The 27,111-nt window shown below is 37.0% G+C and overlaps 1 protein-coding gene across 1 annotated transcript; it reads right to left on the bottom strand.

The window, feature by feature from the left end:
- Positions 1-4,896: 4,896 nt before the first annotated feature.
- Positions 4,897-26,815, bottom strand: RBM46 (RNA binding motif protein 46). The gene is made up of 5 exons (XM_026088234.1): positions 26,590-26,815; positions 24,292-24,453; positions 18,437-18,904; positions 16,567-17,349; positions 4,897-5,145 (listed from the first exon to the last, which is right to left on the bottom strand). Exons 1-5 carry the CDS (start codon positions 26,606-26,608, stop codon positions 5,120-5,122), a joined length of 1,458 nt encoding a protein of 485 aa, XP_025944019.1. The 5' UTR covers positions 26,609-26,815; the 3' UTR covers positions 4,897-5,119.
- Between the last annotated feature and the right edge of the window lie 296 nt (positions 26,816-27,111).

Raw genomic sequence — 27,111 nt, 5'->3', positions numbered from 1 at the left:
AACTGAGGGCACTTCCACCCTCTTGTGTGGTCCTCAAAATCTCAGGGCTGTCCTGTAGGTGCCAGGAGTTGACTTTTTTCGCACACCCCCCTGCCCTTCTTTGCCATTTACGCTTTGGAGGCCCCTGAGCTCCTCAGCCAGCACCAACTTGTGCCTGGGAGAACAGAACAGCTGGGTGCCCTGAGCCCGGCCAGCCCTTGCCCTGCGACTCTGCCTGGTCTTCCTGAGCCTCTCTTACCTGTCCTGCATGTGCATACTCTAAGTATGGACTTGTGGATAACATAATGACCAAAGTCACTTTTTTCTCCCCCCCCCCTTTTTTTTAAACAAAAAAAACCTCTGAGAGATTATTGGTCTTTCCCTCTTATACAGAATACTGGGCTTAAAACACTGACCGAGGGTATGACGGGGGGCAGTCAAAGGTCCCTTCCTTCATCAGTCTGACTCCAACCTACTAATCTGCCTTCTCTAAGAGATGGTTGCAATTGTGAGGCCCTGCCAAGAGGGAGGCTCCTAGATCATAAAGGGGTGAGATTTAAGGTGCATCTTTTGTATTTCCCGTTGGTTTGACAAGTGTTTCCTTTGCTCAGAGTGCTGACCATYGTGAAGTGGTTTTCACTTGAAATATTTTGACTTCTCCTTGCAAACTGTTTAACTTGCTGGAAACTGTTCTTGCCATTCTAGCCTTTTCGTCTTTGCTTGTGCATAACAACATTTCCAGCTTCGACAAAGATCATTTGACTCTATATTTGGTTTTTATACACTAAGGAATACTTCCCTTTGCAGGAAACTGTAAGTCAATAGCAGTTATAGCCTGTGGCAGCACCAAAAAAAATGTTTGAGAACCAAGGTGGTAATTCACAGAGTTAAATTTACCACATGCCCTAGTRGTATGGTCATGTTTTCCATCAAGTTTTATGTTGAGTTTCACATAGATTTTCACTGGCTCTTGACCATGGATAAATACTCCGTCAATATTCACACAAAATATTCTAACTTTGGTCAAAGCTGTTTAAGTTTATTAATGTTCTTGTATTGTCAGGTAAAAGAGAGAGAGACGGAGAGAGAGAAGGTCTTCCTGAGATCAGTCATGCTCTGAATGGCTTTCTAAAGGCAYGTGGCTTCCTACGTAAACTGAGCTGTAATGCAGGGACGAGCCTCTGTAAGCTACAATTTGCCTTTGTAGCTGCTTCTGGTTCCTGCACTGTTTATTTCAGTTTTTGATTGTGCCAATTATTTTGTGGCAGTCAGTCACAAGCTCCTGTACCTCAATGCCTTCCCCTCCCCATCTCAAAATGGCATTATGCCTTCTTTCTGAAGCACGATTTTTATTTAAGTGCAGCRTTCGATCACTGCTGTTTGATCTACAAGCCAGTAGTCTACTCAATAATTATTACTGTGTATTATTTACCTCTTTCAAGCCTATGAATTTTATCTCTTTTGTTAGCTTTGGTAAAAGCATCACTGGGTTCTCCAAATGTAAGACGAAGAAAAACTGAACTATCTTGGGTTTGCAGGCTTCTATTTTGAAGGTATCTAGGACTCCTCATGCTTTCTGAAATTTCAGCCAACTTCAAGCAGTACCTAATTTCTAAAATTTCCATGTGCATGTATTTGCATTCCAGAGTCCTAGAAATGCCACCTGGTGTGACAGTAAATGAGTCATTTGATTGTTTTATGTCTGTTGTTTACATTTTATTGGAGACAGACAGAAAAAAACCTTTTTCAAGAAAAAGACAAGCCTTACAATAATTAAGCCTTTCTGCAGTAAGGCCAAAGCCATGCCAGTTGGACGGAAGACCATTTAAACAAAAAGTTGCATATTTTAATACTACCCCAGATTGTGACATTGTGAGGGGGGCAAAGCCTTTTACTCTCTTAAGCGTACTTGTTCAGCCACAGAAAACTTAGAAGCTGCAACGTGACCTGGTTGTTGTAGCAGCCTTGTCAGGGCGGTTRAACGAGGGGACGGTGGGGGGGCTCTGACTGACTATTCTACATTTTCCCTCTTAGCCCTTTTTGTGCCTAGGGATATTAGGCTGTTACGCCCAGCACACTTGCTCTGGAGCATGGACTTGACTCCTACCTCAAGGTAATAAATAAAACAGATGGAAAAGGTAACTAAGAAAAATGACCACCTTTTTTTGATTTAGGACAGCTTTTTAATGCCGTGGGTTTAGTACAAAGGAAACTGGCCAACTCTTCGTTTCCCTCCAGTCAGTGACCTCCGCTTTCAGATGGGCTTTTGTTTTTACACCAATTTTAGCAAAGGGAAGCATATGGAGTCATTTTTTGACCAGCATTATACAGTAGTACTGTAAAAAAATAGGTGACATTGTTTCTCCTTTTGTCACAGCTTTTTTAAAAGAAATACATGTGTTTTTTTCCTGAAGGTTAATAAGCTCCGGTGAGACTTTTATAAATCTTAAATGTTTGCATTTTTTGCACTGATTAGAGATTTTTAATGGCATGTTCTAAATAAACTTCAAAAACACTGAATTACAGCAACTGAGTGCAACTGCTTCTTCAGCTGCTTATTCCTTATACCTTTTGATTTTATCTGCAAAACAAAGACCCAAATTCTGGCTAAGGGCTGCAGTCGGCATATAGCCACCCGGTACTCATTACACTCAAACTTTTGATCATGGTTTTGTACAGTGACAGTTGTTGGGAATACTTAAAATAATTGAGAAAGTACATGTTTATGTTACCGATGATAGGAGTTGCTCAGTTACCTGTATCAAAACTGTGTTTTGCATGAGACTGCTTCAAATGTGGGAGTAAGGTTAAAAATCTGACCCTGAAAGAAGCTGCATAACTGAAAAATGTAATCCCTAGGCCTGGCGCAGCACTGACCGTACCTGCTTCTCTTCCCTGCGAGCCACCCTGGCACAGGTACACGCTCTGGGGCTGCACCATCCACCTTCTCACACGGTCCCCTGAAGTGGCCAACACCTCTCATGGTACCACGATTGGCCCAGACTCCCATTAGAAGTACTAGAGCATATTCTGTTTTATGAAGTCTTTTCTTGCACATACCAGAAGTCTACCATATTTTCAAGGGGTCATCAAAGGTGTCTATTTTAAAAAGTTACAATAGCAAAATCTTAACAAGACTCCCAACAAATAAAAATACAGCTAATTTTTGCAGTTTGAAAACTGAAATTCTGTCCAACAGGCACCAATACTTTGAAATTACTTCCCCCCATCCTGTATCAGCACTTTATTATTCTGTCTCAGACACTGATTTTTACCAGTCTCTGGGTCCAGTCACTGAAGTTTAAACATGAAGCAAAGCAAGCCCCCCTCCTCTTCCCTCTCAACAGAGTTCTTAGGAAATCATAGTTTAACAGCTTTTGATGATGACAGAAGCTACTAAGCAAACATGCTTTTTAAAAATGACTTTTCTTTTTACAAGGTTTCACCCAGCCACTTAATTATACTTCCTTCTGTTCAGCAAAGCACCTAAACTTGAGCCTCTGGCCAAAGCTGGTTACTAGTGAAAGGAAAGTGAACTCTGCAAGGTAAGTAAGTTCCTGAAGGTACCATGTGAAAGATTATTCTAAGATTAATGGACACACACCAAATACTAACAAACAGCATAAATTTAATATCAATTCAAGCACAGAAGTCAAACACATGATTTCAACATTACAAACTGCAATGCTTAAACGGTTACTATGTATCTAATATCAAATACAAATTAAGCTTAACTACTATAACTGCACCTAAATTAACATTAAAAATACATATATACTGGTGTAACATGTTTAAAATATGTAAAGGACCACAGTAGTTGACTGCTTTAAGTAAAATTATTCAACCTGAAAGAAATCTTTCCATTGCATTGTTTTCTGGCTACATAATAYTCCCTTTTGACAAATGCTTTTCAGACAAAACAGCTTACAACCAATACTTGCATAGGTCAGGCCATTAGACTCTTAACATATGCCACTTGGCCCATACCTCAGCTGGAAATGGAAACTATAAACCAAATTTAAAAAAGGAGGTTGATCCACTGTACTCATCTCAGGAAAAAAAAATATTGACCTTTATTTTTTGCCATTCAATAAATAAAGCACTTTACTGAGAAGTGCTAAATAGTCAAGCTACAGAAATARAGATAGCTTACTCAAAATGAATTACACATACCCGATTTAAAAGCTTTAAACTTCAAACTGAAAATAGTTTTTATGTTAAATGATGGGGGGTTTTTCAGAAGAATATGGCCTGATTGAAGAGCGAGCAAGCTGCTGCTCAACATGGCTACGGCAGGCGAGTGGAACTGTGGGTGCCGAGGGACAAGGCGGGCGAGAGGGGGCCTCCAAGGCAGGGAGGTGCCGACAGCAGGAAATGCAACTTACTGAGCCGGACGTAAAGGTACAAGGAATTTGTATGCATTAAGACTTTTTTTGTCCGTTTTTGTCTCAAACAATTACCTAATGCAGTGAACCCCAAAGACTGCAGCAATGCTTCTGGCAGAGCCTATTGGTACGTTGACATAAAAGCCCTTCAAAACACCAGTCCTTCATTGATGTAATGCTATACCAGAAGCAAAGATTTTATTGAATAGGGTCTTAATGCAAAATTTTGCATTAAGTTACAAAGCAAATCTGAGTATGGTATTTAAGTTTCACATTAGATCTAGGACTGAAATATTGGGAATTATGTTTATTTATGAAAAGGCAGAGTAGCCAATTGTTTGTTTGTTTTAAAAAGGTTTGCTTAAGATTTATTACTTACAATACAAACTAAAAAAATTCTGCCCCAGACTCAAAGTACAAGGGTAGGAATTAGAGCAAATTATTTCAACACTAAAAATAAGCTACTGTTTATAAACTACTACAGGTAATATTTTTAAACAAATTAGCTCTTCAAAACAAATTTAATCAAACATTAACTAAATTTAACATTTAATTTCACTAATCTTTAAAGTGAAAAGTTTAAAATACACACGCTCTTTGCAAAATTATTAGCCGATAAACATGTAATTTGTACTTCCAGTAATTGTGTATCAGTGTGGTGTTCTTCTTCCTTTTATGGCAAGATCCAAAGTAACAAGTTTCAAACTTTCCAACTGTTCAACTGTGCTCTTCAGGGCAACGTTCTTCCGGACAATTCAAGCCAAATAGGATGTACAGTTGGCTACAGAGAAGGGAGGGGGGGGAAAAAAAACCTTTTTATTTCAACAAGTRTACTGCATTCTCAATCTCAAGAAGTTCTTCAACTATTAAGGAACTTAAGATAAAGACGTAATGAAAGCTTTTACAGGTTTTTCCAGACGCTGCCTTCTTTCCTTTCCTCTTTCCCCCCCCAATACTAACTCACTCAAATAACTGAGAAAATGTTTAGTCAACAGTTCAAGCAACATCAGAAAGGACCTAGTTAAAAAGGAGAAATTAAAAAGGAGAACTAATAAGCTGTTTTGTTTTCCTCCAATTTCAAACCTACAAAAATATATAGCACATTAAATAAGTGTATAAAAGCCTTACACTTTAAAAAAAAAAATTTCTTTGGTATTGAAGATCAGTATTTTCTCAGCCTTTAATTCTTTTAACCAAACTTCACAATAATTCCCCTTTGTTTCACTTCTATTGAACAGAAAATATTAATAAGGACAACTTCAATGTGTGTATTAGATCACTAGCTGTTGTGTTCATTAAARTTACAAATTTTATTCATTTGTTGCATATAACAATATCATAGCAGCAATCTTTTCTATTATATATATTTAGCACTTTATATCAAGGGAAGTACCAAGTTCTGCTACACGCACTTCTCAGACAATCCCTGTCTTCAGTGTGGTCATCAACTGGCCAGAAAAGGGCACTAAATTCAGTGGTATTTTGAAGCTACTGATGCCACTGAAGTCAGTCATTTTATGGATAAACTCGGTCCAACGCTGTTAAATCTTTCTTACCCGTTCTTCTCCAAGTTCTCCTATACAGGCCCAGACTTACAATTTTATGCTTCCTGTCTGTAAGCAGCAGAGACAGAAAAATAACTGCATCTTCATGACAAATGGCAGTTGATTCAGATTAGAAGCTTGCAGCAGTAAAGTTAACCCTGAGCATGGATTTAACACTATTTTCAAACTGCCTTATAAGCTTTTTTTTTTAAAAAAAAAAGACACACAGAAAAGATGCTAATCCCCATTTAAAAAAAAATGATAGAGTCCTCAGAAGTGACAGACAACCACACATAACTTAAATTCATCCACAATAGCACATTCCAGGAAAGCGAACATTTATCTTTCTGCAATAAAATGGAGAAAGCTAAAAATAACACTTCTTCAAAGAAGATATAAGACATTAGACTGTTTCTTTCACAAGAAACTGACTCACCTAAGAAAAAGTTCAAATCATCAGTGTAATAACAACTCCCGTTCTGAACATAAATTTAAACCCATGCTGCAAATACGACTAATTCAGAGATCAGACTGGGGTTGTCTCAGGAGTGAACACGGTAGCCTTTCTTTGTGTGGCACTACTGAAGTGGTGATCCACCACCAGGTCGACAGCGGTAGAGCCCTGGTCTTTGAAAACAAGGGACTGAACTGACCATTTCTAAGAGCCTCCTTGAAGGCGCACACAGGCGGAAATACCCCAGGACCAGCTTCTCTAACAGCCCAACCAGTGTAGCTGAGATCCATCCTGGCGGGAAGGAAAACTGCACCACACAAAATCTTGCCAGGTTTACTCACCTCTACTATCCCACTATGCTGCTTTCAGGAACAGCAAAGCTCTTGGCTTGCTCAGGGATGGTGATAAAAAAGCACAAATGTAGAAAAGTCACCTGATAAATATTTAAGGCTTCTAACTTTAAATCGTAAAAGAATATCTTACACTGCACTCTCAGCCTTCCCAAAGCCACAAAAACAACCCCAACAATTATATTTGCTAAACAAACAGCAACTTCTGTATTTTTTAAATTTAACTTCAAAGTTAGAAGAACTACTTACTGAAGTGCAGCAAACTGCATTTTCTGATTTTAAGAAGAAATTGAATTATTTGACTTTTTTTGTAAAATTCTAAGGARATGAAATGACTCTTAGAAATCAAAGCTTCACAGAGAAATTGAAAAAATACTGAATAATGACAAAAATCAGCATAATGCTTAAATAACTACTATAGTCTACAGAAAACATTTAGTACTTGGCTGTAATTGTTCCAACACCAATACAGTGAATTTTGATAAAGCCAACCAAGACTATGTTGAAGTAAAGAAAACCCAGACTGTGAAATAGTAAAATAAAAACATTTCACTCTTGAATGTGACACCGTTAAGGAGAATGTCCAAAATCTAGAACAGTAGTTTCTACTGCTACCTTTGCTCTGAAAGACAGATGCTGAGTACAGACTCCTGAATTAGTTTTTACAAGTTTTATCCTTGATTGTGAATTGCTATTGCATGCAGTATTTAAGAAACTTAAACAAGTGAATTCATAAAATGCACCGTTTCAGAACATATATAATGAACAATATTAAGTGATGAACTGGAATAAACTTTATATAAAATTTATATGCTATAATTAATGGATAAAATGCTTTTCTTYGATTCAGATGCCTCAGTGCCTTTTTTAATTTTTCTTATAAACATTACTTCCATGAAAGAATTAATAATAATAAATAATTTCTCAACAAGATGTTCCTATATTGCCACATGGAAGCCTGTGCAAGGAAACAAATATGTTGTGGAATACATGCCTAAAACCTTGCAGATCCCTGAAACTGAAGAAACTACTGAAATGTTYTCCCTTCTTCCCTCACCTTCCCCACTACCCTCAAGTCAGACTCAGCTGGGAGAGAGCTCCCAGGACTCAGCCTTTGCTACACGGGGTGGTATCTTAAGGACTAAGAAGAGGTTCTGCATCTTCTGATAAGCTGTATGGGTCCCATGTGCCGACAGACTTTCCTCTCCCTGAAAGAAATTTCAAATTACAAATTAAAGAGATGACTTTACATCAGCACTAAAAGAAGGATAATCACATGCTGCATAGAAAAAAGGCATTTCATAACATCAAAGGCTTGACACTGCATGAACCAAACGGAGAATATCCACCTAGCAGGTAACAAAGTTTACTTAGTTGTTACAGGACAGTTCAGGCTATCCCGTTCTCTTTGTGTTCACCAGATTCATTTGCGAGGCACTCTGATTCAAGAAATCTGACTTTTAGAACTAATAACAAAGCAAAACAACAGTAACTGCTGTGAAGCCATCCAGCAATCCTTGGTAAACCTTGCAATGCAGGATTAAGGAGGGGAAGCCTGAACAAAGTGTTAAAGAAATCAAGATACAAGACTTTTTCTTATACTATAAAGACCTGTCAAAATTATAATTCTGTCTCTTCTAAAGACAGAAATAACATGATTCCCAGCACATTCTTAATAGAGCAGTTTGCTGAAGTTTCAGTTTTTCTATCTCTGCTACTCCTAGGGGGAACATCAGTGCAGACCTATGCAAGAAAGTAAGAGGGTTTTTTTTTTTTTTTTTTTTAATAAGGGATATTTTATAACAGTCAAGAACCACAATTTGGTTACTCCTACTTGTCATCAATTCACTTTCTTCTACACAACAATCCATTGAAATCAGATGGGTTCTTGAAGTAATATTCAACAAGAGCAACAACTATTAGAATTTGATCACTGCTTCATTGCTAAAATGATTTAAGAGATTATGCAGGAAATATATTTAACTCAATCAAAAAATAAGAGCTCTCAGTTTTTCATAAAATTATATGAAGATAAAAAGCCCAACATATTAACTCTATTATTATAGAAATAATGAAAAAAAGTGGTCATTTATTTTGCAGAATAAACAGTATAAATAAATTTCTGAAYGTTTTGTCGTGGTCTTTATGTTTTGCTATATATACATATATATATACATAYGATGTTTTGTTATCAAGCAAGGATCACTGCTCATAATTTTTTAGCTATTTAAGATAATGGACTATTTTCACTTGGACTAAGAATGGTGCAAATATTTTTTTCATACCTAAATTTAGTTTCAGTTGCRGGGAGGGGGAACACCTGTCACTCTACTCAAAAAACCCTCAGCTAAATAATGATGGAAACTCTTGGATTCTTGTAAACACAAGAAGAAATTGCTAAATATATCCTGAATTATAGTTCAGGTATATCTCTCCAGAATACAGTAGGAATAACATTGTGGTATGAAGGGAGAGATTATCACCACACTCTAAGACTCACAACATCTTAATTTAAAAAAATACTGTTTTTCCACCTAAACCGACTGAATCYCTAGAAAAACTTCCATATTTTGGGACTCTGTGAAACAGAGTCCTGCTATAACTTGGATTTAGTACAGGCCTATGAAAGCGTCACCCCTTTTACTCGCACACAGGGAACTGAAGGGACCAGCCTCAGCCTCCAAACACGTCACACAAGCAAGACAGACGGGGGGACAAGCTACAACCTGGGCACCCTTGTGAAGCTCCCTCACTTCCCCCACAGCAACGTGCCTACAGCACATGCACAACAACAATCATCTCTTCTTTTTATCARTGCCCACAGTTCCCAACCAAGTAAAGAAATTACTAGTAAACACAAAACTCAGTCTTCAAATTTGATTTGCACACAGTATGACAACTGACACCACTTTAAAATAAATGCCTGTCTATGCAATTACATGAACTAAAAAGAAGCCAGCATATTATCACAAGTAAATTTAGTACACAATTTTTTACTTTAGGAGATTGGTTATAGCCTGTGCATGCTTTAATAAAATGTTACAGTGAGCACAATTACATAATTACAGTGATTTTTTTAATAATAAATAATGCTTCATATAGATTTATAAAAACAATTTGTTCTCCAACTGAAAACTACATTATCTTGAAACTGTGAACTGGCAAATATAATCTGTAAAAGTATTCTTTAACCAATAATTTAAACACAGGTTCAGCAATTTGAATATAATTTAACAAACATACATATTTGAATATAATTACATTTTATGCCTAAAATTTTACAAGTAGTTGTTGGGGTTTTTTTTTAAAAAAACAAACCACTTACTTACTTAAATCCATAAGCTAACAAACCAAAGAAACAAAACTGATTTTCCCTAAACCAGTGGAGTTCCTCCAGCAGTGAGTGAAAACAAAAAATTCTCAGCAGACCATTCTGCTTTTTCAGTGTTCAGGTGTTTACTTTCACTGAAGAAAGGGAGGCAGAAATTCTCCTACAGTCAGAGCATGTCTCCACAACTTCAGGGTCTCTTGCCTATAGCTCAAAGTCATGCGGCTGGGCCAGCCTGATGCCACGAGCTGCAGAGCTACCTTAATGGAGCAGCGACCTGAGTGCTACACGTGCTGCCTCTCAGTAGCCTTAGCTGAGGACTGCCACTGCACTAATGCAGCTTCTGGCCCAGAGGTGGGATACAGCTGCAGTGCTAGCTAACACTATGGTCTCCAAATTAGCGCTGCCTCATGTCTAGTCAGCTTACAGCACAGGCTGAAGAGGCAAGGGTAGGAAATGTTACATATTTTTCCAACTAACTGGACGCTACATTTAACAGCCAAGCATCTTTTGCAAATAACATCAATTTGTTGTGCAACTTCTAAGAGACAGACTTATCTGTGTTGAAAAGAGACTGAAATCAATGGGAAAGCTAATTATTCCTTTTACAGTACATTCAGCTTTTTTTCTGTACTGTTCCCCACCACCACCTTAAACATTCACCTTCTTCAGGAACTTCAACATGCAGCCCTGCTCAGTTTGTCATATTAACTGGCACTTAGGTACATAATTTGCATGTATTTAAACAAGCCTGAATTTTTCCCCTCCTTGTTCTGTTCACAATTTCTATAGTAACTTTAAAACATAGCTTATTCATCTTTCAGTGAAATCATACGTTTCTGTTTTCACAGAGCATCATTTTCAAAATATTCTGCTGACACCATGTGGTAAACTGTTGTACAGTCCRTGGACTGTTTAGGACTAATGTATATGGTATCAACCAAGTATTCTGTTACGTAAAATGGAATACAAGAATAAGTAGCACAAAAAAAAAATTCAAGGTGCTTTGTATTAGATAAAGGAGAGAGATTAATATTCATAACATTATTTGGGGGAATACAATGGATTCTAGATATTTTGTTTACTGTGCTGAAGAAAAATAGATACTGCTGTACAAATGTATTCAAAAGGAAAAAAATTTTTAGCTCTATTTACAGTATAACAATATACAGATACAAAAATACACTACGTGTAATAACCAAGAGAAACATACTGAAGGTCCAGAATCAGTATTCGGTGATTATCTGTACATTATGTTTGTCTGTAGAAACCTTTATTCTTGCAATTACAGTTCTGCTTTTTCTACTGACTAAATATAAACAACATCTGAAATGATCATGAAAAAGAGACTTCCTGTTTAGTTTAATCCTCTCCAAACTCTGTCAGGTGCAGAATTTAGCTGGAAAAAAAAATTTTGTTTTATACATTCAACTTATATTGTACAAGATAGATAGAATTATTTACATAAAAAGAAATGTTTGCATAGAAATGYCTGCTTAGATCACCAAAAATCTGAAATAATAAGTAAGTCTCTGTTCCCTTATATTAATGCAAGTTTGCGAAATCCTCTTGCACACCCCAAAATGTACACATGGTAAGAGGTGAGTATCAACAAACTGTCTTTTCTTAAACAAATCATCCTCTCCAAGTGCACAGCATTGATCAAAGCGCCTTGAAAACTAATGCTTGTAGTGCAGTGTTACACTGATTGCTCTTTGTTACTCCCTAATTGCAAAACCAGTAGAATATGTGGTCTTCCAGACACATCTTTGGGAACGCAGCATTGCAGCAGGTTTCCAGCCATGGCCTAACTACCACACACTGGCCTGTTGAGAACTTGCTGACCCCAAGATGCTTGCTTTCATATTTAGTGCTACTACACAGCATAAAAATGTTGACAATATTTCCAACCCCTTTTAACTAGGAAGGTCACTAACTGCAAATGGGAAATGGCAGGCTCGCACAACTCAAAAGAAAAGAGCTGTGATTGATAAGCTATTAAATGCTGTCTACACCACAAAAACATTTACAACTTTCTGAAAAAGTCCATGTCTCCCCACCAACACCAACTCCATATTTGAACAAGGAAAGAGTAAATAAATCAAAAGAGTCTAATACTTCTCCTTATCAACTCAAGGGATATTAAGATGTAGCTTGTTGAAATTTTATGTCTACCTTTGAAAGAGATAGGACTAGATAAGGACTGTCCCCTCTGGCCTTCAAAAGTCAAGATAGATAGTTTATTGGACTGTGTATTTTACCTTTAAGCAGCAGAAACCTTATGAAAGCAGAACCTAACAAACTTGTCTAAATAAGTCAAAACAATGCATAGGGAAAAAAGGATTAAGAGAACACTGACTGTACCCAGTAGTTTCTCTATCAAGATCAAATCAAGCAGATGATTTATAGCAGGAAAGTCTGTGATGGCCCAATATAAGTAACAGCACAGGGAACTTGAACTTCAATCTGCTTACAACAGAAGTGAGGAAGAAAGAGGCTTTAATGCTAGGCACCATTCAAAYCCAATACCTGTATGGGAAGGAGTCAAAGCCTTAACTCTGTCTTCCCTACTAACACCAGTCAGCASCAATTAAACAGTGCAAAAAAAGAAAAAAAAAAAGAAGAAAAAAAAGCAATTACTAAAATAATAAAAAGTCTCTGTCATAAAGAAAAGAGTGTCTGAAGCGCACATTTTATTATGTTAGATTTTGCAGGCAGCTTTTCTTCTCACTTTGTTCCTAAAACACTGCAAGAATTATGTTCTGCTRCTAACCTTTATACCCTCTGGCAAAGTCACACTCTTGCACACTGGATGCTCTCTAGACTTTAGCATGGCACAGAGTATTAGAAGTTTCTCATTTTTCGTTCTGGTTGGTAACAATTTTGTCTATGCAGTTAAATTTTCAAATTCTCTCAAAGCAGCCCCTTCTCATCCATTTACCTTAATTTGCTTATATGATTTTAAAAGAAAAAACATACACATCACAAAAAATTAAGTGGGCAGAAATTTTAAGCTCCTGTAAGAGAAGTTACTTACCAGTAGCAATTAATGACTGTCTCATCTTTGTACACTCATGTTTATAGCAAGTTGCTTCCAAGAAAAAAAAAAAAAAACAAACCACTGATGCTTTTCTCAGTATCGTTGCCACTTACAGGGACACATATGTGTCCATGCAGCATCATTCATCAAACATGCCAGACCTATAGCAGACACTTCGGCGAGTAGGAGGGATCCTCCATAACATCCAGCAACTCTTCTTTAGCTTCAGACAGTTCTTTCAAAATACCATATCAAGTTAGAACAAAAACAACCTCTGCAGGTTAGGTAGGGAAGAATTTTTCTATTTCTAGAGTCCTTAAGGCTATGTGTCAGTATCAGGACAACGCTCAACACTGACATGTTTATCAACATGAAAAAGTTGTATCTTTTCAGTCRTATATGTCTGCTTTGAAACAGGGCTCTGCATGCTCTGTGCTAAGGCAAATCCCCAGTACCAAGAATGCACAGAGGCCACCAAAATAAAATAACTTTTGTAGTTCAAAGATAGTAAGACAGCTTTACAAACACTAGGCCATTAGTTGGACTATTTTTTAAATCTGAACCTGGGATTTGGAAATCCCAGTAGGTAAGAATTCACAGCATTTGAAGTGAGATTTATTTGTTTATTTGAGAGATACTGTTAATTTAAATTCACCTTAAAATGTCTTCCCTATAGCACTTACAACTGTAACTGAAAAGAGGAAAAGCTTAAACATGCTTTCATTAAAACAAACAAACAAACAAACAAAMAAAAAACAACAACGAAAAAGCTTCTTTACATCCTGTTTTTGACCACAGTTGTGAATGCTCATTCTTACTCAACTATTTCCTTGTAATTGTTTGGGCGATTCTTAAAGTGATATGGGAGTGAAAATATTTTTTATCTTAGATAATGACAGCTGGAAGACACAAAATGGGCAGGGATACRCACAGCAACGCACAGAACCTGAAGCTGCCTCCCATCTTAAAACAGTAAGAACCCCACATCACTCTTGCAAGTTTAGCATTGTTTTAATACTTTGTGTTCAGGATTACACAGGTTATAAAGGTGCAACCCTAATTTTGCTAGCTATGAAAAAAATGGAAAAACCTCCAACTCAACAAAACTAGAACAGGGAAAAGGAAAGAGAGGAAAGAGAGGAAAGAGAGGAAAGAGAGGAAAGAGAGGAAAGAGAGGAAAGAGAGGAAAGAGAGGAAAGAGAGGAAAGAGAGGAANGGAAAGGAGGAAAGGAGGAAAGGAGGAAAGGAGGAAAGGAGGAAAGGAGGAAAGGAGGAAAGGAGGAAAGAAAGAAAAGAGGCTTTCTTATAGCATTTCTCAGAAACAGAAGCAGTTATCACTAACATAGGAGTCCACTGACATCCCACTTAATATTTCTGCTTCCATTTTCCTGAAAATTTAGTTCCACTGGGCCAAAGTTATCAAGTAAAACCATCTGAAAAAAAACACTTTATCTGTTCTCATTTCTCTTTCTTCCATTTCTACAGCAGAATCAACAAACTGAAAACCCTACCCAGTAGCAGAAGACACCTCAAGAAGAGATGGCAAGAGCTCATTCTGACCTTAGAGATCAAGGCCATACACATTCTGGTTTTTTTTTTTTAGCAGTGTCATTTTTAAAGTGGATGCAGTCCCAGCTATGGGCAGCAAATCAGGAAAGGATGACCTGCTGTTATTGCACTGTATGATTGCATTGTGCTTATATTCCAGAGCCGCACTACACAGAGTCACCAAGTCTGATGCCAGAAAAACTGCTTGGCCCACACAGAGCAGACACTTCCCACTGAGAACACCACTCCTTTCAAACTGCAAGCCCATGCCTTAGAAGGCCAACGTTCTAACACATACTTTACTTAAAGCTATAAAAGTGGGGAAAAAAAAGTAGTGATCTATTAATACACAGAAATAATAGCGCACAAAAGCATAACCTGCCTGAACTTCCTAGATATTAGGAGAGATTCAAAGACAACTTATCACCACAGCAAAACACAAAAACAAATGAAAAAAGAAAAAACTCCTTCTCCCTAAAACAAGTTTGTCATTGTTCCTCTTCTGAATTGTCATAAAAACTAAAACTAAAAAACAAAACAAAAAAACACACAAAAAATAAAACCCCCAAAACTGCTACAGACAATGAGACAAGAAACTAGTGTGTATTAGCTGAGCAGCCTACCATTTCCACCGCAGTTTACACAAAAAAGAACTATACTGCTTCAACTCTAGGACTGACTGAAAAGATTTTTTGTAATGACAGAGAAATATTAATGTTGCTATGCAAAACATTGGTAAGATTTCAGAATACATCATATACAGTCCTTGTCACAGATGCACAAGAAATGCTACTCAGCAGATCAGGAAAATGAAATGACGGTTTCCAACACTTGCAAAATTATATATATCAGTTCTCTCTCTTTTTCAAACATACCACATGACCTAAGGGCCAGAAAGGGAGAGCTAATTAAGCAGAAGGAAAATTATTCAGAAGAACAAATGGAATAAATTATACAAAATTTTGTCTGGAAACATAAGGAGATTTCAAACCATTATGGTAATGTTGCACAACAGCCTTCAAATCTGAGTACCAAAAATCTAGTTTTCTTTAGGATGGACTTTATCAGATGATGACCACATTTACTAATGAAACTACCCTGGCATTAGAAGTCAGTTCTACATTCTGGATGCTGTACTACAATATTACAGAAGTAAAAAATACCAGACAGAAACTAGATGGGAGAAGTGTTACATGTTATATTATTTATGTATATCAACTTACAAAGCAACAGGGATAACATGTACTGTCAGAACTGCAGTGATCTGCATCCTCAGTTATGAGAAGAACAGACTTTATTATAATATCAAAACTTCCCTTTTCTAGCAGTCACATTTTAATTTTAAGAAGTGGAATATATATAAATGAAGATGTTAGAATTTCAAGGAATTAAGAATAACTGCATCCCTACTTTCTCCTGCTTGCTTTCTCTTTAAAATAAAAAACAACCACAGATACTAAGTGACAGCGGTCTTTACCCAAAGTTATCTTCAGTAGAGCCCTCTAATGATAATCTGCTATAGCTTTGATAATGTCTATAGAGAGAAATCAAACCAGTTTAYCAGAACTATTTATTCATCTGAATATGCATCAACCACTTCTGGTTTACCTCTCAAACATTAAATCAAGAATATACACAGCCTTTCAAATAAATTTTCAGCATCATGTAGATGACCTTATACCTACCTAAGTCACTTAACATGTCATCTAGTTCTTCTTTACAAATCATTAAGGTAGATAAATGAAAGCAAAAATGCCCCCACATTGCAACAGTATAAATGCTGACACTGTGTTCCTTCAGTGCTCTCACTCTGATCTTCCACACTGAGCTGAGTACGGAAGATGCATACACAGGACATAAGACATACACAAAGAACAATTTAAAAGTAGCTTTTCTAGCTTCATTTCTTAAGATATAATTAAAAGCATTTATGCTTACCTAGATGTAGAAGTGTAAACTGTGCTGCCAACTCCTTTGCATCTTCTAAAGTTGTACAGAGTTTGTCTGGCATGAAATAACTCTGGGAACCATTTGCAATACTAGGAATAACTATCTTGTACACCAAGAGTATTTTCCCATCCTGACTTGTGGTTGAATACAAGTAGTATTCTGGTGGTGCCCAGTTATTTTTATTGCAATAATAATCCAGATGCATTACTGCAGAACTGAAGTGACTGGATTTTAAAGAATACATGCTAATTGGAGTAAGCTTTGTTCCTGGAAAAAATGGGTATGTGCACCTTTCAATTTCAGGGGGGTTTGGACTGTGCTGGCCGTTAAGACGAACTGAAAGACTTGCTGTTTTTCCTAAGGATTTTTGATGACCGTCTTCTTTATTAGGAAACCCTAAGAGATTTTCAGAACTGGGACTAATCTGACCGTTAAGATGTTGCCTCCAAGTACTTTCTTTGTTAACTGGCTTTGCCAGTGTTACCTCAATACTAGCTCCATCAATGCACTTTCCATTCATTACAGACATAGCAGCAACTGCATCCTCTCTGTTGAAAAAATGAACAAAAGCATAGTCTCTCAGCTTCTTTACACGTTCAACTACTCCTGGCTTGAACTTGCTGAATTCAGCTTTAATTGCGTCTTCCGTAGTAGATATCATTAAATTTCTTACATACAACACTTTAACTCTCTGCATTGTTTCTTCATCAACTTCTTTCTCTGGGTCTGCCCAGTCTACTTGAATAGTATGACCCCAGAGTTGGAATGTTCCTACAGCAAAGAAGCATTAGGCCAGTAAGAAAGATGCAAGGGAAAAAACAAATGATATCTAGCTCTTACCAACTACCTCAAAAAAAAAAAAAAAATCTATATTTCTATATTTTAATAATTATGTATTTAAAGAACAAGTAAACAGGCATTTTTAAAACACCCCTTAAGAGTATGATGCACTGTTTGCGCAAAAAAAAAAAAAAAAAAGTATATGCTACATGAAACATAGGGAGTTTTGTTGCCTGCATCCACTTAACAAAATATGAAAAAAACTACTACTTGAAATTATTAAACAAAGTAAGACTTTGCAAAAATTAGAAATGGTCGTATCAGTACCCTCTAGGATCATTAAGCACCATTACTTTTCAAAACACAGACTTGATCAAACACATACACACACACAGAGAACTTGTTACTCAGTTCAAGTCAACATTTTGAGTATTACAGAACTAGTTTTACATTCGATGATTCATTTCAGTGAGATCAATGCTGTATTTCCTTCCTGATACCTTTGATTTCCTTTCTTTTCCATTATTTACCTTTAAACTGCACATTTATCTATTTCATCCTCTTTATTTTCAATTCTTTCTACTTTCCCTCCCTCAAAAGACAAAGTAAGGTGCAAAGAAAGTCTTTTTCTACTTGTTAAACTCTTAAAATGATTTTTTAATAAAAGGTTAAAAACTGACTTTCAAACACTAAGATATGGAACACCAACATCACTCATTCTACTCAAAGAAAATAAGGGACACATTCCAACCATTATATTTTTAAGCTCAACTTTAAAAGCATTCATATGCAGCGACCAGTGCATGCAAATGAAAACTGGATGTGTGCCCAAGCAAATACATATCTTGGTGTAAATTGCAGTAACCTGTGTTTATAAAGCAGATGCCTGTTCATTCATTCATTCTCAAAACTGCTTAAAATTTGAACTTAAAAAAAAAAAAAAAAAAAAGGGGAAATGTTTATTCATGAATTAAAAAGAAGTCCTCTTTAGCTGAAAGGCAGTACAGCATAATTTTATAACTCTCAAGACACCATAAAGCAATGAAAACAGGAATGAAAAAAAAAGGGGGGGGGTTACCTGGGATTAGCCTTCTTCTGGCCATTGCAGCTGCTCTGTGAGATTCATATTCAACAAAAGCAAAGCCACGATTTTTAGTTTTATCAGTGGCATTTGGATAAACAATGACATCCACCACTCCTTCTGTAACTTTTTTCATTTCATCCAGTATTTCTTCCTTCTTCTTTTCTTTTGGAATTGCTCCAATAAATAGTCTGCAGTTGTCCAAGCTTACGCAGACACCAATAAATTTCCCTGGACGGATTTCATAATTGTTAAGAATCCTAATGGCTAGTTGGGCCTCCTCTTTAGTAGTGTACATCACAAAGGCATAGCCTCGATTCTCGCCACTGAATTCCATCATCAGTCTGAACTCATAGATCTTCCCAGCTCTCTCAAAAACAGGAACTAATTCATCTTCATACATATCACGAGGAATCTTACCCACAAAAACTTCACATCCACGAGGTGGAGGAGGACCTTCCCAACCTTAAAATAAATTGTCCAACAACAATCTTAGTACAAATGCCAGACAGATGCACTTTGCTCACACAGTTTTGGGGGGGGGCGGAGGGATTTATTAGCATCAGTTTAGGCCTGGGATATTCTCATCCAATATTTAAATCTTGCTTTTGTTACTCTTAAAATCTAAATTGCTGGCTTACATCATTCCCCCCCACACACAGGTTTTTACTTCCCTCTTCCATTTCTTTCATTTGAATTTATGTGACAGCCCATTGAAACCAGCAATTTAAAACACTGACAGGCTTGCTGTAAGAGTCTACGTTTCAAAGATTTTTTTTCCCCCTTTAAAATTGATTGTCAGTTATTAATATGACTGATATGTGATAATTAACTGTATTGCTAGAGGAAGACTAAGTTGTATTTTCTGCCCTAATATTAAAAAGTTGCAATTGTTTCTCTGCACTGCTTGCCCACATTTTGAGATATTTTGGTCAGTGTCCCCAGTGCCAGTATTTTTTTTTCCTTCACATCATTCAGAAGGTCCGAATGTTTTGGTTCCACTTTCTCCTTTCATCCACCAAAACAGGATTCCCTAAGGAAGGCAAGATATGGAGCTATCCCTTCTTCAGTAGCAAAAAAGAGAGAACACCTTTCTTCCTAAGAACAACAAACCACAATTTTCCACCAGCTGGAGAGGGATGGTAGGGAAAAAAAATATTTACAAAACAAGTGAGTCCATAGTTCACATCTGAAAGTTACAAGCAGATCCATGTTTCTGCCATCAAGCCAAGGAGACATTCATATACTTTTTATTTTATATCCCTGCCATGTATGTTGAAAAATATATTCAACATATAATGTAAAAATGCATATATCTATGTAAAAGTATGAGAATAAGGTCTGCAGAGCAAATATGGCACTCTAATATGCATTTTACAAAATTTTTTTAATAATTTAGGCAAATGAATCAGGCAGACGTTTCAGATTCAGATAAACAGTTATCTAATAAATTTTTCTAAAGCTTTGACAAGAAAGGTTCTTAGCAGGACAGAGCAAGGAGTACAAAGCTGGAAGAAAAGGAGGAATATAACGTTTGAAAAATAAGTACTAGTATGAGATGACAAAGCATAAGGAGGCAAGGGAAAAACAATGACAGCTGACAAGTTACAAGAAGATGATTAAATATTTTACTTTGGCTTGAAGTTCAGAATAAGTTATATTTAGGTGGACTTTTGTAATTTTACAGCTTTTTCCTTCATGTAAGTATCATCAAAGCGCAAGTAATTTAATCCTGAAAATTTTTTTTAAAACCAGAATCATTGGGCAATTTTTGCCTTCTCGYAGAACTTTTCTTCTACAAGCTGTGTACTAAGAACTACATGGTACACAGCGCATCTACTGAAGTGATCAGAACATTCATTCATTTAACATTCATTTGGAGCCATAGTGTCGGGACTTACCTAGGAAGAAGTTTTACACAACACACTGTTCACACAACACTTTTATACAACATTCAACCTCTATATCATAACTGATGACTGACAGGACAAGGCAAATAATGCAGCTTGTAACCTAGCACTGCCATCACTCACTGCTTGCCAGTCACTAGTCCAAATAAAAACGCCTAACCCAACATTACATCTTTTAGGAACTCCAAAGAAAAGCAGCAGCACACACCTCAGTCAAGAAAAAACGGAGGAGGCTATGCTTAACACTGTAAGGAAGTCATGGAATTAAATGACAATGTTCATTTATTAACCAGAATCAAACTTTTACCATCATCCTCAGACTGGTAACTAATTAACAGTGATTCTAAGTAAAAGCCAACTACCATTGAAAAAAAACTACCTTCTACTTTTAAAGCTGCATATAAATTCACCATATATACCAAAGGCAGAAAAGAATTTAAAAACTGGGAATATTCATTTTCTTTATAAATCATCTGAGCTCCTATAGCACATTACTGCCAACTGGGAGTACAGTTTTGACTCCTGACTTAAAGACAGCCTGGTATATGGCATATTTGCCAATGCTGGGCATGCATTCAACGAAGCAAACATGGAATCGGTTCTCCAAAGCACCATTACTCCAACAGTTACCAACTGACCAGTGAGTTTCCTTCACAGGGTACCTTATTCATTGCTGGACCACAGATTGTTGGATTCTCTTTTTGCAGCAGTTCAAGTAAACCAAACTTTAACCAACATTTTAACTATAATCCTCCCACTGGTTAGTGGGATACAATCCATCTCAAATTTTCTTCCATGTAATTCTCCTAATGACTTATGTATCTAATCACACTTTTACGTCTGCAGCAATCTAAGCACAGGACCCCCAAAAAACAATGAAAATTCACTGTTTTCATTTCCATGCCTTATACTTTACATTTTCCACAGGTAGCATAAGCTGAGCAAGAACTGTGCTGCTGCCAAGAGAGGTTTAAAAAAAAAAAAAAATTGTTTTGTAGTGTTAACTTTCAGCCAGATCAGCTCCTTGTTCTGGATAACTTCCCAGCCACACAAACAACATGGTAACAGGAAAACGCAGCTGATAATGAAGCCATCTCTTTTGGCAGCAACACAAGCCTTTAGAAACCACATTTTAAACAAGCAACATTCACAACACAACCCTAATTTACATACTGTTATTGTAATTTCTTACAAACCTTCTCAAACATCCCAGTCTCAGCTGGCCTAAGCTATCACTTATGGTAGAAGGGTAACTTCCAGCCTAAACAAGTATGAAAATACATAAAGTATTAAAGGAGAGGTATGTAATTCATGTTAATAAACAGATTTATGGAAGACACATCTTGTCAAACATCTAATTTCAGTATCCGAAAAGATTAACAAATTTTAAYTTTGCAAAAGGAACACATTTAATACTGCCTAACCTTCTAATTAAACAACTGTCATTATGCTGTAATGTATTAAATAAAATAAGAACAGGCTGAGCTCTCAGAAAAAGTTCAATGATGCACTGGAGTCCTCTATCCAGTGCTATTTTCAAAAGAATTTCAGAGAGCTCCATTCACCTATTTCAGGGAGGCTGGTAAAACTATGTCGGTAATTTTAGACAGGAGAAGCTTCCAAAAAGAAATCAATTTGATGTGATTGTATGTTAAGCTACATGTGAGAATAAGCAATACAGTTCATGCTTATGGGCATGATTTAAAAACATACAGAATCACAGGCCACAAGTAAAACCAAACTGAAGAGAGCAGCACAAAGAATTTACATTCTTTCTGCCTGTGTAAGTACATAAATTACTCTTCTTTTTGAGTCAACATTATAGTTCATGTGATATAACCAGGACTAATGACAAAATTTGGCATACATTGCTGATTTCAACAACAACATTATAAAAGTATTTCTTTCGCTTTAAATATTTTTTTCCAAAGACTTAAGGAGTTAATTCATTTAAATCAGAAGAACAAGAATTGGGATAAAGGTAACTGACAGACTGCTATATGGAGAAAATAGTAGGAACTAGGTGATTCATCAGGAAAATTCATAAAAACAATTTCAGACCAGAAATAAAACCATAACAAACCATAATAAAAAAAATCCATAATAAACCATTTTAACAAGCTGCTAAGAGTAGGAGTAGTACTTGTAGAGTCTTGCAGAGTCTCACAATCAAAACCAGACACTCTTCTGAAAATACGTTAGCCAAAAAAAAAAAAGTCATCAGGCTCAACACAGTAGTGATTGAGCAGGAAGAAAATGCTTAAGATGCACAAGAGCTAAAACTAAGTGATCCAGAAGCCACCTCTTTCCTGACCATGTTCTTGAGAAAACTAAGAACAAAAAATGCACCAACATTTTGGTAGGGTGAAAAAACACTACCATATATTATCTCTAGGATATGGGAACAATGACAAAAAAGCTTACTAGGAAAAGAAATAAACCTAGTGAACTATTTCTYTCCCTCCATTCAAGTTTCTTCATTGAAAATAATAACAAATTCATTTATTTTTATCCATTTATTTCACAAACTTTCAGCCTTTGCAGTACAAGATAAACCCACTAGTTTCCAGTATTCATATAACCATGCATTAAACTAGAATGTTCTAGCAACATTTTCAGCCAAGAACACCTTTATTAGTCCTACTCAAACCTAGGAGCTGTTTTAATTTTGCCTTCCAAAAGAAAATCTAAGTGCTGAACAAAGGCTTTTTACTTGCACTACCTGTGAATGTTACCCTTAATTTTCTATAAATTAAATCTGCAGCAGTAGTTTCAACCAAGTGTTTATTTTAGCACGGTACAGGGGGATTTCAAGGTGTGAGATTTATTATCACCAAGTTACTTAATCACAGTATTAGACATAATATTTAAAAAGATACAACAAAAATAAATCTTCCAAAGCAGTAACATCTTGACAAGCATTTACTATATCTGATACTACAGCCACTGTTTCCAAATTGCAGTGTACATACTCTATACAGAGTTTACTTCAGTACTGCAGGACTTAATTCTTTATTTTGCCATTGACTTTAGCAGAAATTGGGTAAAAACCATCTAATGAGAAAGTTTGTTTTCACAGCAGTAACATACCAATTTACATGCAAAAGTCTCCCACTTACACAATCCCAACCACAAATGTACAAAGGAAACTATTAGTAGTTGTTATAACATGGATACTGTCCCCATTGTTCTCTGGGATTTTTATCAGCTGTTTTTTTTCTTTTTACACATAGCTGCATACATAACATTTTTTCTGTTTTCCAATATATTAAGTGACAGAACAGCAACACATTAACAATAAACTGAGACTGCTGTACTTTGCTGTAAAAAACACACTTGCTTTTCCAATTAAAGTTATAAGCTCCAGAAGCTCAACATTTATTAAGTTTTCCTCTCAGAACAAAATTTTTAAGTTATGCTAGATGTGGGGAACAGATTAGTCAACTTTGAAAATGAAGAGTTAGATTATCTTCATCAGTGTTATCTCAGAGACCAGGTTTGTCAAGAAATGCACATGCCAATGCAGGCGGTAACCAAGGAGACATACTAGTTTAGGCTAAGGTCTGCCTGCTACCACTGATTTAAGTGACAGCGCCACTAAACATTTCCATGCATGTTCTCATTCACATGAACACACACAGCATTTTCAATTCCACATTTGCTTTGCCCTGACAACTTTAACTGCTCTTACCAGCTCTGACTTCTTAAGTCCATCAAGACCTGTTCAACATAGTTCTGGCACAAGAAATCTCAAATTGCTGGAGTTGTAAAAGCATACTAAAACTCTCTATGTGTTCTGTTTCTTATACTCTTTCCCTAAGCATCTGTTACTGATCACTGTCAAGATACAGGACCTGGGACTACATGAATTTTTGGTCTGACCCAGTATAGCTATCTATATAAAATAAACTCTAATTTCATAATCTCTAAAGAAATGCTCACCTGGTGGAGGACCACCAAATTTTCTTTGCCCATTTTCTTGAACCATGCTGTATCCAGTCTTCTCCATCAGAGCCAGTAAGGCAGCCTCATTCTGAGTACCACTTCTGACTTTGCCACATCCATTTGTTACATCTGTATTTTCCTCATGCATATCTGCAATAGCTTCAACAGAACATTTTATTTGAGTCCAAAAAAATACTTAAGAAATGCATTAAGTCCATGCCTAATTAGTGCAAAGAATTCAAAGAATTCAGGAACAACAATACAATTTAACTAAAACCAGTATATAATAAAACTAGGCAGAATGGGCCGACAAAACCAAGGAGATGAGATAAACCCACCTCTGGGCACCCTTATTTTGATGCCTTTACCCACTTTCACAATATCCACAAAACAAAAGGTTTATTATTACAGTTATTACTGCTCCACCCACTATTTCCTGGTATGCCAAGACCCCCTATGACAGCTCTGGGTTTCTGTCATCTAGGTGATGGGAAACAATACCAAGCAACTCATACGCTATTATCAAGTCTGCTAGTGAAGCCCCACCCTCCCAAAAGGTAACTTAAAACCTAGATTTTCTCACTGTCTCTCCTTTTTTCCTTCCCCATCTTATTTTTTCTTTTCCCAAGATTTTTCTGCCTTAAAGGTGCACAATACTTAGCCAAAAGCAATCTTCTTCAACACTGGGCATGATCCCCTGCACAAACAGCAACCAGAGTGACTTAAACAGCCTAACCCCAGAGGTTTGCTAGTGTGATAACATGGTAAGACCAACTGCTATGCCCCTCATTCTCCAAAACAAATATTCCAAATAAGAATCACCACCAGAAGCAGAAGCTACAACTCCAGTCTTTAATGCCCTTCATATGTTCAGCTTGCTTTGTCTTCAATGTCAGACCCTAATAAAGAACATCCTCAAACCTCGACAATTTTTTTTTCTCCAGGAAAAACATTTAATATCAACTTCAGTTCCACATACAGAATGTTTTCTTGTCAACACACTATTTGCTGAACAATGAAGTCAAAGCTTCTTAGTTAAGACCTCAATTAAAAAAATCTGGAAACAGAGTATAAAGAACACTAAATCAGAGAGTAAACAGTGCATAAACATTCAGGTGTCTCCTCACTAGGTATCCCATTACTCAAGGTCCCAAGAACCCAGTTAGTTCAAGCACTGCACCAAACCCAAAMTAACTCCATTGCTGCACTGAGCTGATGAACGCTGCCAAAGGAAAGGGAAGAAGACTTCAAAAGTAGCTACGGCTATCTTTTCTTCTACAAATTGAAGCTACAGTCACCTTCTCTTCTTCATCCACCTTGTGGCTTCTGGTGGTTTTGTATAAACTGAGGCTAAATTCTTTTATCTAGCTTGACTACCCAAATCAGCACCATTATCTACACAGTTTATTTATTTCATGTGACAGCTGATTATTAACTCCCTACTTCTAAAGAAAAGAAGAAGTGCTACTAAAAATAAAGCCATACTTAGTAGCTAACTTACAAATATTACTCCTCCATCTTTACATATAAAGGTTTTCAGATTATTACTTGTCACACTAATCAAGCATCAACCTCTACACTCAAAGCATTAAACCTCCCCATAGTGTTGAAGCTTTTATTCTTAAAATATCCCACTGAAACTACCCCAATATCTCAAACTAATATGATTTTGCATACATTGAAAGCAGATTTTTAAGATATTATATGCTGAAATTACTTATGGTTAGACTGAATTTAACGATTAAAAAGCCCCTTCCACTGCTATTTTTGTGCATGTAATACAGTGATATTTCTGTATAGAGGTGGATAATCTCTTTTGCCCAACAGCTTAGTCACTTTAAATGTACTTTGAAACACTATACTGTAGAAACTGTTCCTGTATGCAAACATAYATTCTTCTCATGACAGTCTTCATATGACATTATAACAGACTCTATACAACCATTATTAGGATGGTAATAGAGTAAACACAACTACACTTYTTTTCCAACCTAGAAAATGAAGGGGTTTTTGTGGAAAAATAAACAGTTCCTTTTCTATCAAGAAAGTACTCATTTTGGGACAGGAATCGATGTGAGCAGCCATTTTGGAGAAAAGAAGTTCATATGACACCCATCACAGGTCATTAAACAACCGATCCCCAAATGACCCCTGACTTCAACAAAAAGAGATTCCAAAAAGGAAACTGGACAGAGCACAACGAAGTCCTGGAAGTCAACAGCTACAGACAACAGTATGACTTCCACTTGCTACAAGTGGTGCTCCATCTCCTCTTAGCAAATTCATTATATTTACCGTGTTTCACAGCCTGCATGCACAGAGATGCAATAATCAAGAAATCTCTCGTCAGATTCAAGGCTAATGAGGTATGGAGAGACCCTGAAAAAGTCTAGAGTGAGGCAGAGGTAAGTTAAGTTCCTCTTTCTCTCATCCAGTTCAGCCAGCCAGCCAGCCACGAAGGACTTATCTGTAAGAGCAGCAACAGGACCCCAGATTAAAATCACAGGAGGTGATAAGGGTGCCGAAGCTCACGACCGAGAGCAGGGAAAACAAGAGAGAAGGCGCCTGGAAGTTAGGACAAGCGACCAGGGGACAAAGCGGGCGGACCTGGGACGGGACCCAGGCTGAGAGGACAGCCTGAGGAGACAGGCCGGGCACGTGGGACCGCGGGAGCAGTAAGAGGGAACAACGGCAGCCCCAGAAACACCCTGCGTTACTCGCGTCAACTTGCACGTTGAGGGCGGCCCCCGCCGTCCTTTCTCCTCACGCCCTCGCATCCCTCCCCGCCACCTTCACCCTTCCCCACAGCGCGGCGAC

Source organism: Apteryx rowi, unplaced genomic scaffold (assembly GCF_003343035.1).
Source record: "Apteryx rowi isolate R43461 unplaced genomic scaffold, aptRow1 scaffold_76, whole genome shotgun sequence".
In the NCBI taxonomy this organism is placed as follows: domain Eukaryota; kingdom Metazoa; phylum Chordata; class Aves; order Apterygiformes; family Apterygidae; genus Apteryx; species Apteryx rowi.
Note: the sequence above shows the minus strand (reverse complement) of the source record. Positions and strands in the feature narration are given on the sequence as shown.

Excerpts from the sequence above, each read along its gene's own strand:
- RBM46 (XM_026088234.1), bottom strand. Across the intron at positions 18,905-24,291 it reads ATTTGGTGGTCCTCCACCAG|GTTGGGAAGGTCCTCCTCCA; the intron begins GTGAGCATTTCT and ends ATTTATTTTAAG. Across the intron at positions 17,350-18,436 it reads CAGAAGAAGGCTAATCCCAG|GAACATTCCAACTCTGGGGT; the intron begins GTAACCCCCCCC and ends TCTTTGCTGTAG.